Source organism: Hibiscus syriacus, unplaced genomic scaffold (assembly GCF_006381635.1).
Source record: "Hibiscus syriacus cultivar Baekdansim isolate YM2019G1 unplaced genomic scaffold, ASM638163v2 tig00112498_pilon, whole genome shotgun sequence".
NCBI lineage: Eukaryota > Viridiplantae > Streptophyta > Magnoliopsida > Malvales > Malvaceae > Hibiscus > Hibiscus syriacus.
The window spans coordinates 456,559-476,137 of record NW_024063347.1 but is presented as its reverse complement, the minus strand read 5'-3'; the positions used below and the strand labels follow the sequence as shown (position 1 = coordinate 476,137).

At 35.7% G+C, this 19,579-nt stretch overlaps 2 protein-coding genes and 1 pseudogene across 2 annotated transcripts; 1 reads left to right on the top strand and 2 right to left on the bottom strand.

The window, feature by feature from the left end:
* Window positions 1-1,518: 1,518 nt before the first annotated feature.
* LOC120180506 (protein RCC2 homolog) lies at window positions 1,519-5,835 on the bottom strand. Its single transcript, XM_039185820.1, has 16 exons — window positions 5,453-5,835; window positions 5,312-5,373; window positions 5,134-5,201; window positions 4,913-5,034; window positions 4,667-4,772; window positions 4,504-4,555; window positions 4,202-4,319; window positions 3,998-4,028; window positions 3,882-3,905; window positions 3,624-3,748; window positions 3,375-3,456; window positions 2,765-2,887; window positions 2,627-2,680; window positions 2,475-2,544; window positions 2,089-2,122; window positions 1,519-1,911 (listed from the first exon to the last, which is right to left on the bottom strand). The coding sequence occupies exons 1-16, from the start codon at window positions 5,646-5,648 to the stop codon at window positions 1,589-1,591; spliced, it is 1,590 nt and encodes a 529-aa protein (XP_039041751.1). The 5' UTR covers window positions 5,649-5,835; the 3' UTR covers window positions 1,519-1,588.
* A 1,447-nt stretch (window positions 5,836-7,282) lies between these two features.
* LOC120180621 lies at window positions 7,283-10,928 on the bottom strand (annotated as a pseudogene).
* A 990-nt stretch (window positions 10,929-11,918) lies between these two features.
* Window positions 11,919-14,470, top strand: LOC120180656 (1-acylglycerol-3-phosphate O-acyltransferase-like). Its single transcript, XM_039185941.1, has 8 exons — window positions 11,919-12,118; window positions 12,338-12,574; window positions 12,817-12,863; window positions 12,969-13,087; window positions 13,180-13,340; window positions 13,944-14,056; window positions 14,153-14,252; window positions 14,426-14,470. Exons 1-8 carry the CDS (start codon window positions 11,967-11,969, stop codon window positions 14,442-14,444), a joined length of 948 nt encoding a protein of 315 aa, XP_039041872.1. The 5' UTR covers window positions 11,919-11,966; the 3' UTR covers window positions 14,445-14,470.
* Window positions 14,471-19,579: the final 5,109 nt, after the last annotated feature.

Here is a 19,579-nt window from a genome sequence, read left to right as displayed (position 1 = left end):
TTCATTATTTATATTAATATGGTGTATTGTCAAATAAAAAAAATGGCTGTCCCTTTTTTCCCATATGTATGGGGTAAGGGGGAGATAAGATAGTAGGCTGCCCCCAACACCAGGTTGAGAGCAGCTTCCGTAGGAGACCTCCAAATTATGAAATGCCCTCCGTGGGACTTGATCCCACGACCTCAATGTTTAGAACCTTGTGCTCTATCACATTATTATGCCAAGTTTGAAGTTTATTGTAGGTAAACCCAACCACCTGATCTTATTTTGTTTGATAGCCGATGTTATCTGAAATTGAAATGTAATTAGGAGTCAACATTTTAATTGCACAGCACATGCAAATTTGTTGTCTCATATTTGCCAACCTGTACATATTGACGCCTTTTTCTTTCTGCTTCACACATTTTATGCCCTAGATTGCAAATATTTTATGTGGTGATGGAACAATAACACAAAATTAAGGCGGACAAATGTTGGTTTTAGGAGATAATTGTAAGTTAATAGCTGGCAAGTATTTTAGGACAATGTGTTTATAATTTGAAGATATGTTTATTATTTTTCAGCTTTGAGCCGCTACTACTTTGGCGTATGCGCAAACTGGGTGCCACGTAACCACGTTGAAGCTGAGAGCACCGCTATTCATTTGTGGAAATTCATTGATGTTGTTTTAAAGAATCTTTGTTTTTATTATTGAGAAATTAATTAACAAGGCAAACGTGAGGATGTCCTGTAGTTGAAGTACCACTTCCAGAATTCCTTCAAACATTCAACAATTTCACATCACTGCTTTGGATTAATGTGTTATTGAGCTTATGCTTTTGTGGATTACATTGTACAATATAATGCTGACCGTCTATGTCTTATGTTGCAACATTTCGAACGTTTATGATGTTACATTTTTAGGTGTTTAATGTTTTTTCTATTATGCTTTTATGTGTTTATGTAATAATGATCGTTAAAAATCTGTCAAATAATATGTATCATGTTTATATTTTAGCTTATTATAAAAATAAGTGCCCAAAATACATCATAAGTTAACTTTAGGTGCCTAAAGAATTTTTTGTTAGAAATAGAATCTTAAGTTTCTAATGTTATACTTTTAGGTGCATACACAGTGATGATCATTAAAAATCCATTGGCACGTGTTATATTTATATTTTTTGAAATTTTTGTTTCACTATCAACACCACCTAGATATTTAGATTAACACTTATCTGACTTGTAGAGAGACCACTGACACGTGTCCCAAGCAGGTTGCAACTTTTCCTAAACTGGGTTACCAGTCCAATATTATCGATAATAAAAAATTATCCACATAGTGTAATCAAACACCATACACCCGTATGGATTTTGCCATTGACAACTTTGATGCAAGGATAGTAAATTGAGTTCTTGTCAAATAAAAAAAAGAAATTCTCACTGCTCATTCACCATTCATCCCAAGCAAAACAACTCATAAATGTTAATTCAGGCGCAATCGTTCACCTGGTGATCAGAATAAAATGAAAAATAATTCTAGTTAAAAAAGTACACTTCTCCACAAAGAGAGAACAAAATTTCCCGTGGGACAGGGAATATACTAACACTTTTAGGCCTTCCGTGACCGTCCCATCTTGCCGTTTTTTCCTTGAGAGGACTGCGAACTTTTGTTTGAAGCAGGGCGACCTCGTCCACGCCCTTTACCTTTTCCACCTGACGTGGACTTCTTCGTACCCTTAGCTCGGCCTTTGCCAGAAACCTCACCATTGATGTGTTCTTCACTGCTGTCACTCTCGATATCACTATTCTCTTCTTCCTCTGTGTCAGATGCATCCTTCGCTTTCTTCCTCTTCTTTGAGGAAGTCGGAGTTTTATTAGCACCCTTTTTGTTTTGCTTAGGAGCTGAAGTTTCAGTATCCGGCACCTCAGGCGCTGCAGTCAGGATGGATTTATAAACCAGTGTCCATGTCAAACTCTCGTAACTTCAATATTTAATAGTTGTCAACTTGACAATCTAAGGCAACAATCTAGTTTGTAATGTTATTACGAAAATCCTTTACAAAGTCCCAATTAACTGAAAACCGAGGAGACACCGAGACAGACACATACCTTCGCCAGAATCTTTTCCATCGTGAATGTCCAGCTGTAGAAAACAGAGAACATTTACACATAAAGCTTTGTATTTCAACATTAACAAAAAGTCATTGGCTAGTACAAGACACCAAAAAGACATCGGCAAAATGAGCTATTCGCCAATTATGTCCAGCAAATACATAAGAATAAGAAGATGCACTTACATTTTGGTGGGATTAATGACAGTCGTCGCTTGTAGCAATGTAAAGTCAAAAAGAATTTTCAGCATAAATATACTGCGTGTCATGGGACTAGGAATAAAAACAAAACATTTTGGAAGGTACACCCATAATGTTATCTAGGTACTAAAATCTCTAATATTAGGCGGGTGGGGGGAGGGGGGGAGAGAATTACAAATTTACCTGGTCAAGCCTGTCACCAACATTTGTTCTATCAACAACGACCAGTGAATGACCCATACCACAGGCAACACTACGCAGATATACAAAAGAATTCATCAGTACCATCTTGTCGAGAGAAAACCAGAGCATGAAGTTATCGTTAATTTATCCACCTGATAACATGCATGCCCTCCAGAATGTCTACCTTTTTCGGAACAGCTGAAGACCTAAAAAGAAGACACATTATCAAGTAAATATAAAAGGATAAAGACTACAGACAAAATGTTCCAAGCACAAGTAACAATGCATACTTCGGTCCGACGGAGCCATATCCCAACTCTCCATACTGTGCATGGCCCCAACTTATGCAGGAGGAGTCTGCACCAACAAAATGGTGCATATTGCCTGAATCCATGCAACGTAAATTCCAGCCACTGGGAAGGGATAAACAAATGTGTCTTAGATATGTTTACAGACTAAAACTAGCAAGGTGAAGTTTAGTTGCTTCAACCCCTAAGGACTTCACACAAAGCAAAGAATCAAAATGAACAGAAAAAAATAGAACAGTGGAAAAGATGTTAATACTATGAAATCAATGATTTCTTTCATTCTTTAGGAGGAAACAGATAAGTCACTTTAGCACACTTGATTAGCATAAAATAGAATGCAATAAAATAACATAATCTAAGTTGAGCTATGATAAATAGTAGATAACAAGAAAGTTCCATGCAAAACTTGATGATCATAGATACACAAAATACGGTGGAATGATTCATTGGAAGGGAGGGAAGAAAACAGTAACCAAGAACTGTGAAAACATAACAATGGTGATACATCAAGACCAAAAAAACCAGTCAATGATGGTGATGCAAGTAGAGAAATTAACATTAAGAATAACATAGCCATGGTGCAAAGCAAAACCTTAAATCCATGAGAGGTTTGGGATACATCCAGTCATCACCAGTATTCTTTATTTTGCCCCACATATACAATTGCCCACCACCTAGAAAACAAGCAAAAGACATTATCAAACTGTACATAATCACCTTGAAATCTATAAACAGAAGGACTATCATGGCATCACTTCTCCCTTTAACCCTCAATTTTATTAAGAGAGAGTTTAGCAACCAGACTATCACCCTCCCTAACAAAGTACAGAACAAACAATACCTGCAGTACATGCTGAATTTACAGAAGCAGCTGAAACAATTGCATTGGGAGGAAGAACATTGTGCTTCTGGAATACTTCAACACGACGAGGAACCCACTCATCCTTCTGCTCTCTGTGCCCAAGCCTGCACATGCGATGAAGGAATTACAAGCAGTAAAAAAGGAAACAAATAAGTAGAATAAAGGATTTAACCACTGTAAAAACACATTAAATACTGGGATGATGCAGAAGTAAACAGCGGTGTGTATGTCACTAACCTTCCATAACCACCAAAGCCCCACCTAAACATTCATGTAACAGAACAATTGTTTATGAACAAGGAAAATAAAATTGAAATCTAAAACATTTCCAGTATAATAAGCAGTGAACTTACGTGTAAACGAAGCCATTTGTATCCACAGCAACTGGATGCACAAAAAGTATAAATATAAACAACGAGATGAATGTAGTAGTATTAGAAGAAGAAGAAGAAGAAAGTAGAAATATAAACAATGAGGCGAATGTTTTAGTAGTTTTTTTTTTTGGGGAGGAGAGGGATGATGACCAAAACATGAAAGAGAACAGGCATAACATTAACCTGTATGGTTTGTCCCACATGCAGCTTTGACAATAGTTTCCCCAGAAAGAGTGGTTATAGCTCTAGGGCGTGGTTGGGCTTCATAAACAAGCCTCACTGAGTTATCCTTAGCATTATACTGCAAGCATATATGTATCATGCAAACATCCAAGGAAAAGCAAGTCAATCTAATGATATATTTACCACAGCAAGCAACTAGTCTTATATATATATACACACATCATGCATAAATTTGTAAGTGATAGTCTGCAGCAAAAAATAGGAACAAGTGTCGTCAAAGCAAACTCGTCTTCTCCGCATACCTCGTTGTCTGTCCCATGACCAAGCTGGCCATATTGGGGAAGACCTGCAGTTCTACAAACCAAAAATCAAGTTTAGAATCTGAGAAAAAGTGAACAATAAAAAAGGAATTATAGAGTATGAAAGTAAGTCAAGACACAGAACCAAAAGAACCGCAAACCATACAGTATAGAAGATCCTTCAGCAGATGATAACCACACACTGAATTCACCTCCACAGGTAACACTTGTAACTTGAGACACAAGACAGCGTATGGGAGATGACTCAACTTCTACAAAAATGATAAATTGATAAACACATGAAACAGAAAGTTAAAATAAGTGTCATCATCCATGGAAGAATTTAGCAACTAAGAAAACAAAACACCTAGAATGACATGGTACTAGTACTAATCAAAATCAACAGACCCACCATTTTTTGTGGAACCTGAACCAAGCTGCCCATGCTTATTCCAGCCAAATGCCAGGGAATTACCATCTTCAGTAACTACCACCGTGTGGCTCCTTCCCCCTCCTGCTTTGATTATTTTATACCTTCAGCATAGATGCAACATAGATCAAATTAACCATCAATTGTAGAAAATTAATAAATACAGACGGTATTAAGTTTAATAACAGACCAAAAGAACATACTTTAAGAGTTCAGAAACAACAGTTGGCCTATCACGCTGGATTATATCGCCATGACCCAGTTGCCCTTTCTATACATAAAACATAAAGCTCTATCAGTCACGATTAACAACATTAGAACGACATTAACAATATGCATTTAACAACAAAATTAAAAATAAAAAGCTGAGCTTTTTCATGCCTCATTACGACCCCATGTGTAGCATCGCCCCTCAACATCCAATGCAACGCAATGACATGACGCTGCAACGAAAATAAGATATTTTTGTAAGAAGTATATATATTTGAAATGTGTTTCGGTAGGTGTAAAACAAAAACTCACCGCAACCTGAGGCAACGAACCGGATATTGACGCCAATGAAAGGGCGGAGGCGAGTGGGAGAGACCAAGTTGCCTTCAATTGGACCTTTACGGCGACCAACGATATCCCAACTCGTGGAGCCACAAAACAAGAGCTCTCCTCCTTTCTTTTCTCCCCCTTCATCCTCCACCTTCTTCTCTGCTTCATTCGATGACATTTTTAGGCTAAACAAAGTTCAAGACTTCGACACACACACCAAAAAAAAAAGAGAGAGAGAATGAACGCCGATCTAGCGGCTCGTATTTGAAAAGGTGGAGTTAAGGGCCCCAGATGAAGGATAAATATGGCGGGAAAGACAGAACAACAGCTAGTAAGAAGGGGATCGGCGAGAGTGGGGTTTTAAGCAGGGAAGAAGAACCGAAACCCTAATTCAAACAGTGGGGTAAATATTTCAAAAGAAGTGAAAGAAGAGGATATATTACTCTTTTTTATTATTAACTGTGAAGAGAGAGCAAGAGAAATCTATTTGGTATTTTCAAGTTCCAAATAATTTCCTTTTTAGATGTTCGAAAACGGTTATAAATGAACCCATCCAACATTTCTTTTCATTTGCAGCTTTTATTTGTTAAATTTCTCAAATTTGATTTTGTATTTGTTGAGAATTTTAAGATGGATGAATTTATCACTAATCAAAGATATAGTATTAATTAAAATAAAAATAATTATTTAATCAATAAATATATAATTAAGATTATATATACATTCGTCTGTTTAAATTAATGTAAGTATGAACATTTCTTTTTTCTTTTTATCGAACTTGTTACATATATAACTCAATGTTTATGAAAAAAAAATTAAAACACGTTCAAGTAAATAAGTATATAAAACTTTGAAGAAATAATTATTTTTATTTTTATTATAATTTTTTAATTGTTATAAATTTTAAATTAACTGAATACCATTCGCTGTTATTTAATAATTAAAAAAAATGCTCAAATAGAGTAAGTTTTTTCCCTTTAGATTTCCTAAAAAAAATTCTTTTATGTTGTGAATATGATCATGTATTACTTGTATAAGCAATTTGTAGTCATTACATGCTTGAAAAAAGCAAAAAAATAATATATAAACAGCACATATTAGACAAGACAATTCTATTGATGGTCATTGTCGACTTGAAACTTAATGAATCAAAAAAGGAACAATTTAGGTGAACCTTTGCAAATCACATTACATCCGATGAACAAAACAATTGTGTCAATTGTACTATATTATATATTCAGCAATTGATGTAGACGACTCTAAAAGATTACTGTGATTTGAAAACCCAATTCTGATCTGATGGTGGATTTTGGTTGCTTATCAATTGGACTCGTTTCCAGAAGGCTCACCAATTTGTTGCTGGTTCTGCAACCTGTGCTGGTGTTGCTGTGCCAGGTGAACATTTAGCTGCTGAGGGTGTGACTGAAACCTCGAATGGTTAATGGAAACCTGCCGAGCCACGATGTTTGAAAGGTGAGCTTCTCCGCTTAACACTGCTGCTGCAAGCTTCAGTCGCTAGACTTCTACAGCTAATGCTTGATTAAGTGCTGCCAAATCAAATTCATAAGAGAGATTCATATTTTAGTTCAAATGGAAAGGAACTTTCAGGTTAAATTCTAAGCATAACAACATGCATGATCTTTAAAACTTGGTGCAGTTTGATCCATCAACATGTACTCCAAATGCAAAACATGACAATCCAATGGGAAAAACTTACAGTGTCTATATGCTTCAGATATATACTAAAGTCTTACAGGATTACCAGTCATAATCACTGATAGGTTATGCATAATTATCAAGTAAGGCACTAATTCAGAAACTTTCTCCAGAATTGGATGACATAAGAACAAATTTACGTATATCGTCTTTAAGTCGAGCCTGTTGCTCAATAGCCTGAAGACGAAATTTCAACTCATTGTTCTGACTTGTAAGCCCAAAAGAATCTCTCTAAACAAGGAAGAGCAAACAATGATGAGTGTAGACACCCGTTTTTTGTCCGGGTTTTAAATTACGATTATCATTATTATTATTAATTTACATTTTGCAGACCCAATTTACAGAAGCCCACCCGGTTCAAGCCCAGAAGGAAATACAACAACAACCCAACCCACCAGAACTCAACTGGAACCCAGACCTGAGGCCCAAGATCCGACCCGATCCACGCCCAACACTAAACCAGACAGTTAGGGTTTTTTCATCTTAGCCCCAACCGTCCTAATCTCCACTATTGGATCTAGACTCATCCAACGGTCCAGATCGTCCAAGAATCCTAGGGTTTTAACCCTAATATATTTGTCACCGCCACTATTATTGCTGCTGCTATTGTCGACTGCCTCTGATGCCGCCGTGTCAACCTACAATGACAATATATCAACATCAACAGTGAAAATTGCATAAAATAAAAAAAAATAATAAAAATATCAACTTGCTAGCAACATTATCCCGAGGCAATTCGACTCTGTCACAAGCCAAAAGCAGGGTATTTATACCCTATTTTCTCGAAAGCAGCATCGGTCTTCATCAACCATCACATGCAAAGAGATTAAAAGGAGAGAGGTAGAACAACAAAAGGGAACCCAGTTTCGAAGACAGAGAGAAAAGAGAGAGAACAAGAGCAATCCGAAAAAAAAACAACCTACACACAGAGGAGAATCCGAGAGCAACCAAAAGGAAAAAGAAAAGAATCAAAAAGAGAGAGATACCTTACCTCATATCGAAGCATCAGACAACTTAAGGGTCGCTGGATCTCTAAGTTTTCGAAAGGTAAAACCTAGATATTGGATTTTATGGTGAGTTTTAGGTTAAATGGGACTAGGATTCAGGTTAAGGGATATGTGAGGAGTATTTTGGGAGATTTTTACTCCCTCCGGCCACTGCGAGTGGTCGTTAAACGACACTGGTGAGCAGCGACCTCCTCTTTCCCGTGAAGGCAAGTTGAGAGAGTTTGAAAACTCTCTCTCTCTTTCACTTTCTAAAACCAAATAAGAAATGAGAGAAATAAGAGACAAAGCATTGGGTTCGGGCTTAAATACCCAAGGCAAAACGGCGTAATTTTGCACCCCTCACCGTGTTTTTTGATTTTTAGGGGTAAATAGCCATTTAGGTCCATGCTTCTTTGTAATCTCATGATTTGGTCATCGAATGAAAATATGATATTCTATTTCAGGCATTTGTTTTTTCAATATTTACATTTAAGTCATCAGTTCATATGTTGTGATATATTTGTTTATTTTTGAATTTGACCCTATGTTTTGCGATTCTTTTTATTTAGTCACTATTTCATATGCATGCATTTTGGTATAATTTTAACTGGTCCTTTAATATTTATGGGTTATTTACGTTTCCAGCAGCTTTTGTTTATAAATGTTTGATCATAGCCTTTATTTGTTTGGTATTGTTGTTTGGTCCCTCGAATCTTGGGTGTTGTTATTATGGTCCTCTGGATCATCAAGTGAATATAGTTTCAAATGTTCGCATTATGATCTTTACTTTTTTTTTTTATTCTAGTCCTTTATGCACATATATTGTATACATTATGTTCTATATATTATATTAAATAAATATTGTTGTTGTTGTTTGTTGTATATATTTTACATATATATATATTTTTTAAATAACATTTATTCCCCTCGTATTTCTTTATCTATTGATACATTATTCGAATATTTTCAAGAACAACAATTTGTAGAATAGGTGTGGAAAGCATTGCTTGATCAAAGTAGTGCGATCCGATACGACGTTCTAACGAAATGTGAACTCTAAATAAATCGAATTTATGTTTTAATGATAATCAATTCATTTTTTTTCTCTCTCAAATGATGCAATGAGTGTTGTTTTAAATAGCAATTTATGTAAATGTCAATTTTTAATTTATATTCAATTAGTGTTTTTTATCGATGAGGGAATATTCTTTTTGGTCAAGAAATAGTAGAGATAGTCTTCCCGTCGGAGGATGAGCAAATCTCAAAATTTCTTTTCGAATTAAAGGATTTTCCCTAATAATAATTCGAAGCAAATTAATTAACTTTAATAAATGAATCATACTCTAATTTTTTATGTGAATTCATGATTTCCGCCATTTACGATAATATGTAAGCCATTAAGTATCAATTTTGGGCGTTGTGGAGTGTTAATCCTTCCCCACGCGTAATCGACTCTCGGACCCGTTAAATCGGATTTTTGGTGAACGTAAACCAAATTTTGTCTTAAAAATGATTTTCCTTAACATTGTTTTAAAAGAAATTTTTAGGTATTCGACCTACCTAGCCCAAAGGTCGGTAGCGACTCTTATTCAATTTAATTTAAATTAATTTAAAATCATCAATTTTCAAATATAGTTATAACTATTTTTTAAAACTTAATTGTTTAAAAAAAATGCTGAGCAGCAAGTGTGTAATGAGCCCAATTCAAGGCGAAATTGCGTTCAGTTATAATACTGTTGCCCCAATTTGTAGAGTTTGCACCTTGTGCTCTAATTCTGCAATGTATCGCATCTTCGCTCCTTGGAACGAGCTACCGATTGCCGATTAGCCAAAATTTTGTCATGAGTAAATCAGAACCAGTAACCACGTCCAATTATAATGCAACTAGAAGAAAAAGAACAGAGAAACAACCTTTTGACAAGTTTTGGATCCACATATGCAATCTCAGTAAGCTTTTCATTTTCCATTATCTTTTTTAGCTCAACTTCATTGAATTCACTGCTCCCAGTAGATTGATGGACCCCTCGATTTTGCTTTGTTGACTCGTCTTCAAATTGCAGACTTCCCTTGAAACTATCCATTGAAACACTTTGAAATTGCCGAACCGTCGGAGCAATATCTCCAGCAGCGCTCCTCTTGACACTACTCTCCACTTCATTGTCACTACTTTCACCTCCATGTCTTTGTGCCACTACCTATGCTATTCAAATCCTTGTCCTCAGTGCCAGAAGAGTTCAATGTCTCAAGATTTTCTAAATTCATGTAAGCATTAAACAAGTCATCTGCCAATTCTCGTTTCACCAACTGAATTGGTTCCTCTACACCAGGGTTCCCTATGGAAATAGATTGAGGCGAAGACTGAATCATAGCAGATAATCCTAAGGGAAAATCACTGCTGCACCGCCTATGGCCTCTGGTGAAGGAAGTGAAGGCCTAATATTAGAATTAACGACCTTGTTCTCCATAGAAACACCATTATAAACAGGATCAGACAGAGAAGAAATTGAAATGCCAATATTAGGGAGAGAGCTCCATGGGGGCTTGGTATTAAGGGAAAAGAAGGTGGATTGAGATAAAGACCTAGAATGAGACGGTGAGCCTTGTTGAGAACTTGGACTATAACCATTGATCTGTGTTGGACAAGACAATGAAGCAGTAGGGTTGTTGGGGTGTGAAGGAGGCATCCAATATCTTTTGTTACTCTTGTTCTCAGAACTCCAACGTATATACGAAGAAGAAAGAGAAGGAGAAACCATTTGAGATAAACTGAAGATGGGTATATCTGAGTTGTTTCGAGGCTTAAACTATGAATTTGAAGGTGGTGATTGAAGCTTCTGCATATTACTTCTACTGATTCCTTCCATCTCATTTCATAATTCTTTCAACTGCTACACACACAAAGACCAAAAAAACCCCCATAATCTAAATATGGAAATAGGAAAGAAACAATACAAATACAATGAATCGAAACCCAAATATGCAAAGTGAATCAAAATGATTACGCACTGTTTTTAACCAAATGTGGTTGCGATTACATTGCATTACTGATTCCACTGTTCAAAAAGTATGAACAAAAGACTTGTGAAGCGAAAGCGAATTGCCGCAGTTTTTCTTAATCTTAAAACTCAAGGAAAAAGCTATCTGTTTAGACATTAGAAGGTAAAACCTGGATTTTGTTATCCGTGAGAGAAAATAAGGCAAAATCTACGCGTTTTCCTTATCTTTCCTCCTTTAACTCCGTGGGAGAATATATGGTCACTGAACTTTTCTTTATCTATGCGTTTTAAAAGTTGAGAGACCTAAATACAAGCGTCTGAAAAGTTCAGTGACCATATTGCAAATGTACTAGCGGCAGTGTAACGGCGTCAAACGGTCGGTTATGTCGGGGACCATATTGTAAACAGACTAAATGTTGGAGGATTGTATTGTAAGTTTTAAAAGTTGGGGGACCTGAATGAAAGTTTTAGAAAAGTTTAGTGACCATTACTATACTTTACCCTAAATTTATTATGGTTCAATTAATGCGACAAAGGCTTCGTTGGTGGTTAAAGGCGTTATATATAGTATTTGTTTAACAAGTCGTTTTCATTTTCAATTTAAAACTACCGACTATGGAAATTCAGCTCCACTTTCTTCTGAATAATTAAATAATTATATTCCCCATCTACATCTCAATTCTCATTGACTCAACATCAAAACTCTCCAATACAAAAACCAAGCAAAATGCGTGGATTTCCAATTCCATAGCTATACAACTTTCTCCACCGTTGATCCAGCTTCATTTCAAGAAAAAAATGGCCGAAGAAATTAACAAACCCGCGTTTCGATCCTCCTCGTCAATCACCGTGGCAAAAAGAAAATCCTCATGGCCGTCCGTTCCCCGTTGGATTCCTACTTCTACCGATCACATCATCGCCGCTGAGAAACGCCTTCTCTCTCTCGTCAAGTATGTACACCCTCAATTCCTTTTGCTTGTCAATTTATTTCGGATTCTCCAAGTCTATGCTTGATAAAAGCTGGAAATTTTGATTGCGCGTTACTTGAATTCCCATATTTCAATCACCGTTATTGTAATAGGTTTTTGTATATCAATTTTATTTTATTTATTACGATGGGAAATTGGATAGGAGATCGATAATTATGGATGAATTATTGAAAATTTCAGGACTCCATATGTGCAAGAAAAAGTGAATGTAGGTTCTGGTGCGCCTGGTTCTAAAGTTAGGTGGTTTCGTTCTTCGAGCAACGAGCCGAGGTTCATAAATACAGTTACCTTTGATAGCAAAGAAGGTTCCCCTACACTTGTTATAATACATGGATATGCTGCTTCTCAGGGTTTCTTTTTTAAGAATTTCGATTATCTCGCCAATCATTTCCAGGTCATTGCCATTGATCTGCTTGGGTAAGCAGTAAGCTCCCTTATGAACTTCAACTCGATCAGTTTTTGGCTTCATCTATGGTTTACCAAAGGGAATTCTTATTGTTATTTAAGAAGCAGCTGTTGTTCATTTCAATTGCCAAAGGCTTGTGTTATTTAAGAAGCAGCTGTTTCTTATTTCAATTGCCAAAGGCATGCATTCTGCATTTTGAGCTTGATATCACTATTCCATTATAGTTTTACTTTTTCTTCACCTTTCTCTCCAGTTGGGGTGGATCAAGCAGGCCTGACTTTAAATGCAAAAGCACTGAAGGTTTGTAAGTGGAATACAAAAGAATCCATTTGGACCTCTTCATTTTCTAGAAGTTCCTAGAGCAATTGCATGTGTTTCTCACCTTTTCTCGTTTTGATGATGCAGAGGCAGAGGATTGGTTTGTTGATTCTTTTGAGGAATGGCGTAAAGCAAAAAATCTCAGTAACCTTATATTACTTGGACATTCTTTAGGAGGATATATTGCTTCTAAGTATGCTCTCAAGGTGATTGCTTTTATATATTAGATGTTTCAATTCAATAAGTAGTTTGATAGTACGATTTTTTGTTCTGATGCCCCCTTACATTTGTTCTGTAGCATCCTGAACATGTTCAACACTTAATTTTAGTGGGACCTGCTGGATTTTCATCAGAATCAGATATCAGATTTAAGTGGTTTGCCCGCTTCAGAGAAACATGGAAAGGGTCAATCACGTATCATTTATGGGAGTCTAATTTTACTCCTCAGAAACTTGTAAGGTTTGTAATTATGTTATCCTGTTTTCTACGCAACCAGAGATCAAGCTCATGTATTAACTGTTATAATCTAAGTAAATATATCAAAGGAGAGGGAAAGAGTAAAAGAGGTAATGATAGAGAAATATGATTGTCTAAAGATAGAGATTACAAAGACTCTTAATACTTATCCTTTATTGTCATAAAGGACTCCTAAACAAACAAGACTTCTACACGACTGATTCTAACATTAACCATTACTCTGGGTTGATCTGCAAAAACTATATCATTATAGAGCTATGCTCTAAATGCATCTAGTAAGCTTATTCATTATTAGGGACAAAAGGGTTCCAACTTGATCCTTGGTAATCCATTGTTGTAGTGAACTAATATGTTTGCTCTTCATGGGCTCTTATTTAGGTTATTTCTCCAATGCACCTTTTATGTTCATTACTTATACCTTGAACTGTTGTTGGAATAATTTTTTAGGTCTCCCTTTTTTATATTGATGTCAAAGTCCTTTTACTTTGATTTGATTTATTTCATTTGTTTGCTTATCATGATTGCATCTGGAATCAAATAGTTTAATTAATGGCTTTGCATTTTCTGGATAATTCTGGTGTGCAGAGGTTTAGGTCCTTGGGGTCCGAATCTTGTACGCAAGTATACAACTGGTAGGTTTCGCCCTAGATATTCACCTGAGATTGTACTGACAGAGGAGCAGAGTAGTCTTCTAACAGGTATGATGCGATTTTTAGGTTCAGCGTGTAGCTTATGTATAAGAAATAGATATCTAATCTAACAGCTATTTTTTTTCTTATTCTTCATGGTTGAAGATTATGCATACCATACTTCAGCCGCCAAAGCAAGTGGAGAGCTGTGCTTAAAATATATATTTTCTTTTGGAGCAATGACTCGGAAGCCCCTTTTAAACAGGTTCGATTTCCCTGCTTAATTGCTATTGGTGCTGTAGAAGTGTTTATTTACTTTTTGATTGGGTTCATTGCTGTGGCTAATACCTGCATGTTTATATTCATCAAGATTCTGTTTAGACCTTTGGGAATCTTATTTGTACAATATCTCACATTTCACTTGAAAACGTTCTCTAGAATGCAAGTATGTATCTGATTTCAAAACATTATTTCCGTACGAGGAAAAAAAAGAGTAATGTCCTTGTAATGATCATAAAGCGCTCTGGTCTCAAGGGGCCAACAAGAAGAGCATTAGAGGAACTCAAAAGATTTTGACTTGATTGATATAAGTGGATGATGCAAAAGTGCATAACATCTAATCAAAACTATAGTACACATTCAAGATTTTTTAAGCTGACTGATCTTAGAGCCATACCATATGAACCACTAGCTAGAGTTTAGAGCAGTCATGCAATATACTAAGAAGAGATGATTTCAGATTCTCGGAAGATGATATTGAGTTTATTTATTTTCTGTGAATAGTGCATCTGAATGGAAAGTGCCGACGACATTTATATATGGGACTGAAGATTGGATGAACTATGAAGGAGCCCAAGAAGCTCGCAAAAGAATGGTTGTCCCATGTGAAATTATCAGGGTTCCTAAGGTTTGTTCACTTCTGCCATATACACGAAAATTAAGTTGGGCATCATTTCCTGCCAAAGGCATTTTATTCTTCCATGAAAGCTATTATTTTAGGACCCGAATGCTATATTGTCCTCTCAGACCCCTTATCTTGTTTGCATCTCTATCATATTCAGGCTGGCCATTTCGTGTTCCTTGAAAATAGAGATGGATTCCATTCAGCCATGTCGTATGCTTGTAGGAGGTTTCTCTCACCTCATCCTGATACTCAACCCTTACCCGAAGGCTTGGAATTAGCTTAGAAGCAAGTATGTTCCAGTTTCCTTACTCACTTTTCGTATAATACATGATCATAGGGTTCCATTGTTTTGTAACATTCTTTTGGCCAACATACACACACAGTGACGAACAAAGAAGGGTTTGGCTTGTAAAGACATTTCAGGTCTAGGACAGTTTGAATATTTATCAAACTAAGTCTTGTCCCTAATTCTTGTATTTAAATTTGATTCTAGTTTTGTCCCCACACACATATATATTGTTTTGGGTTGTATCTTTTATCTTTAATTTACTTACTGATTGATGGGATTAAAAGGATGTAAAAGAAGACATTAGATCAAACTTGAAAACATGTATAAATTTTGTTTGAAAACTGATTACAACGAATAATGTGTAAATTGTTATTGTAATGAAGTTATCTGTAATTTATATAGCATTATAAAAGTGGGGGCTTGACTAGATGGTATCATCAAGAGTGCGCTCGAGGCTCTCGCAATCGACTAGAATACTTTGGTTGTATGTAAATTTAGATTATTGTTTCAAGGAAAACAGACAGTGACACTTAGCGGCAGGTTCAATGTCATGATCGGATTGAATGTGGGGAAACCACGAGACACATCGTCCTATATAGTTACTGTACTCAGAACTCCATTGTTTTATTTTTTATGGATCTCTTTATTAATATATATCCTGTTCCCTGTCTGATACCGTGGGACCCTGAAACTCGAAACCATGCAACCTCCGTGCCACATCTATTATATGCACTTGTGGCAGTTCTTATTTATTTATTTATTTCATTCACAAAGAGACAGTGACATTAAGAGGGGGTCCACGTGCCTCTCAACATTCCTGTACGAAAATCCGACGTGGCCGACAAAGCTTCTAGCAATCAACAAGTCTATTTGTCCAATAAAAACACTAAAATCCAACAGCTTCGAGGATCGGTAAAACTCACGACATAATGCATTCAAAAAAAATATTTTACGAGATGATGCACTGGCCAGATTAATTGCTCGAATGGGGTAAATTTTACAGTGGCAACATAGGTCGCCATGCACGCCCGGCATCCTTATAGGTCGCCATGCACGCCCGGCGTCCATCATTATTTGCCCTGGTTCTTTGCCCGCTGTTGCTCGCTGATGCTGCTTTGGTGCCCGCTGTTGCTCGCTGATGCTGCTTTGGTGCTATGCATGGGCCATGCACGAGGCATGGGATAGGTCGCGTTGCGCTTTGTTCACGTGGTCTTATCTCGGCAAACCTCTGCATGGGCCATGCACCAAGGATGACCAAGGATCGGTTCATGCATGGGGCACTCGGGGCGACCAAGGATCGGTTCTAGGTTGCCGGCGACATGGTAGGTCGCCATGGAGTCCCGACGACATGGTAGGTGGTAGGGTAGGTGGTAGGTCGCCATGGAGTCTCCATAGCTGGGAGATTCCTGCATCGCGACCAAGCTTTAACTGTATCACTCATGCATGCAACGACCAAGCTTTAACTGTATCACTCATGCATGCGTTGCATCCATAGCTAGCTGGGAGATTCCTGCATCCGTAGCTGCATGCGTTGCATCCATAGCTGTATGATTGCAGCGTTAATTTAGTTGTTAAATACAACAAATATTGCTGTTCAATTGAAGACTTTCAATGCTCAATAGTTATATGATTCAATCCTAATAATATTTTATTCAATAGTCAAATTTTAATGACTCTGTACAACGATTTTTTGCTTTATATAAATGATATGGGGTTTAGGATAGAAGCAGAAGAACAACCAGGAGTATAAGTATAAGCACATATAAACTTTGCCGAGAGAAGGAAAAGGAAGAAGAAGAAAATAAGATAAAGGATCAAACATAGTTTGTGAGGTAATTTTTTATTGTTTAATTTAGTTTATTATATGAAATTATTAGTTTGTTAGTTTAGGGTTTAGGGTAAAACTAAAATCTAGTTAATTAGTTTGTTAGTATAAATTATTAGTTGGTTAGTTTAAGTTATATATTATATTATATAAAAAAATTAGTTAATTAGTTAATTAGTTTAAGTTATTAAATATAAAAAAATATTAATTAATTTGTTAGTGTCTTTAAACATATATTAGATTGTTCATTGAAGTTGAAGTTATATTATAAAAAAATTAATTAGTGCTTAATTAGTGTGTTATTTTAACTAAGTTATATTATAATAAAGAAATAGTTTATTAGTTTAAGTTATATTATAATATATTAGATTATATAAAATTAATTTGTGGGAGCTATTGCTGTTTAAATAAATTAAACGGTTTACACATACAGAGCATTATTCCACAACATTTGCCCATGTTGAAATTGATTCGAATAAAGAAACAAAGAAGGAAAAGAAAGGAAAGGAGGAAGGCATAAATACATGAGTAATTTATTATTTTTTGTTGTCTATTTTTTGTTGTTGTGTATGTGTAAATTAGTTAGATAGTAAGTTTATATTAGATTATATAAACTAATTTGTGCGAGATAATTTTTGTTTAAAAAATATTATGTTTAAAATATTTAGTGTTGTTTTAAAAAAAAATATTTTGTTTTATTTATATTGTATGTGTAAATTAGTAAGGAGTAAAAATTAATTGAATGAAATAATCCGGCCAACGCATTATTACGATATTTTGCCTAACAAATTTGTTTGATATTTTTAAAAAATAAAAAAAATTATCAAACTAATCATGATTATTAGTAATAATAACTAAATAATTAGTATCAAATCTAAATCATTAAATATTTATAATAAATAATTATTAGTAATCATGACTAAATCATATTATTATTAAATCATTAAATATCAAATCATTAGATTAATAATAATTATTAAATCATTATTAATAATATTAGTAATTAATCAATTAATCAAGTTAAATAACAAATTTTATTTGATCATTAATATATAATAGTATATTATATTATATTTAATGATTTAATGTTTTATGAAATTATCTTATCTAATATTTTAATCTAAATTAATTTATTTTTTTATTTGTAGAGAAAATGAGCAACAACTTTTTCACGATTGTCCATTATAATGGACATATTATGGAAAATGAGGTCGGAGTAGCTTTTCAGTCTGAAAAACCAATAAATATGATGTTCAAAAAAGACATCACATTTATAGAAATGAAGCATAAGATAGAAAGAAAAATTCGAGCTGCAGTTGATGGTTTGAGGTATAGGTTTATGATATGCCCCAACCCAGTCAGATATGCTGCAGTTCCACTTGAAGAAGATGATGATATTGGAACCATGGTTGGATTACATGAGTCAACCAATATAGCAGTTATTGAGTTATTTGTTGATGTGCGTAACATATGTGATGTTCCTGGGTCATCAAGAGGTGTGGCTCAAAATCCATCTGAAATGGCTTTATATAGTCAGTTTGAGGAGCCGACGTACAGGTTCCCGAATAGTTTTATGGCACTATTGGAAAGTGTAAATGAAGTCGGGGGGACATCTGCAACAGCAGAGTATGAGACGAGAAACATATCGAAATTGGTTGTTAATATTGACGCTGAAAATCGATGGGGAGAAATTCACGATGATTCAAGCGAAGATGAAGAAACCGAAGAACCCGTTTTGGGCGACGACGAAAATATTTTTGGTGGAGGTGCAATTGATGAAGTTCCGGCACCGTATGAAGCTACTCCTCACATGTACGAGATAAACTATGATGCAATGAGGGCACCTGAATTCCCAGACATGCCACATTTACCTCCGTACCAAATGACTGAATCATTCGATAATTCTGGTGAATTTTCAGTTGGGGTGCAATTCAGAGGAAAAAATGAAGCTAAGCTGGCGATTAAAGAGTACTGCATCAAATGCCATGTTGATGTCCATGTTACAGAGTCCAACCAGAAAACCCTATACGCAAAGTGTGTAAAATATGGCCCAGAGTGCAAGTGGAAGATCAGAGTGTCGAAAAATCAAAGGCACGATGTTTGGGTCATCACGAGGTACAATGGTTCGCACACATGTTTGCGAAACTCCATCGAACAAGACCACCGACTATTGGACTCCGATGTAATATGTGAATACGTGAAGGCGATGGTTGAAAAGGATCCAAGGATATCTTGTTCAGTGTTAGCTGCATCTATTCGAAGCCAATTTGGATATCAAGTAAAATATGGCAAGGTGTGGAATGCGAAAATGAAGGCAATGAAGTTGACGTATGGAGATTGGGATACATCGTACAATGAGCTACCACATTTGCTACAAGCAATGAAGCGATTTATCCCAGGAACTATAGTGAAGTCTCAAACCATGCCCGCATATGACGAAGAATGTCAACTTCTGCCAGGGAAGAAAATATTTCATAGACTATTTTGGGCATTCAAGGCATGTATTGAAGGATTTAAATATTTAATGATTTGATGATTTAGTAATGATTTGATAATAATCATTATAGTAATGAT

Excerpts from the sequence above, each read along its gene's own strand:
- LOC120180656 (XM_039185941.1), top strand. The coding sequence starts at position 11,967 with ATGGCCGAAGAAATTAACAAACCCGCGTTTCGATCCTCCTCGTCAATC. Across the intron at positions 12,575-12,816 it reads ATTGCCATTGATCTGCTTGG|TTGGGGTGGATCAAGCAGGC; the intron begins GTAAGCAGTAAG and ends CTTTCTCTCCAG. Across the intron at positions 13,341-13,943 it reads ACTCCTCAGAAACTTGTAAG|AGGTTTAGGTCCTTGGGGTC; the intron begins GTTTGTAATTAT and ends TCTGGTGTGCAG.
- LOC120180506 (XM_039185820.1), bottom strand. The coding sequence starts at position 5,648 with ATGTCATCGAATGAAGCAGAGAAGAAGGTGGAGGATGAAGGGGGAGAA. Across the intron at positions 5,374-5,452 it reads GTTCGTTGCCTCAGGTTGCG|CGTCATGTCATTGCGTTGCA; the intron begins GTGAGTTTTTGT and ends TTTTCGTTGCAG. Across the intron at positions 1,912-2,088 it reads TGGAAAAGATTCTGGCGAAG|CGCCTGAGGTGCCGGATACT; the intron begins GTATGTGTCTGT and ends TCCTGACTGCAG.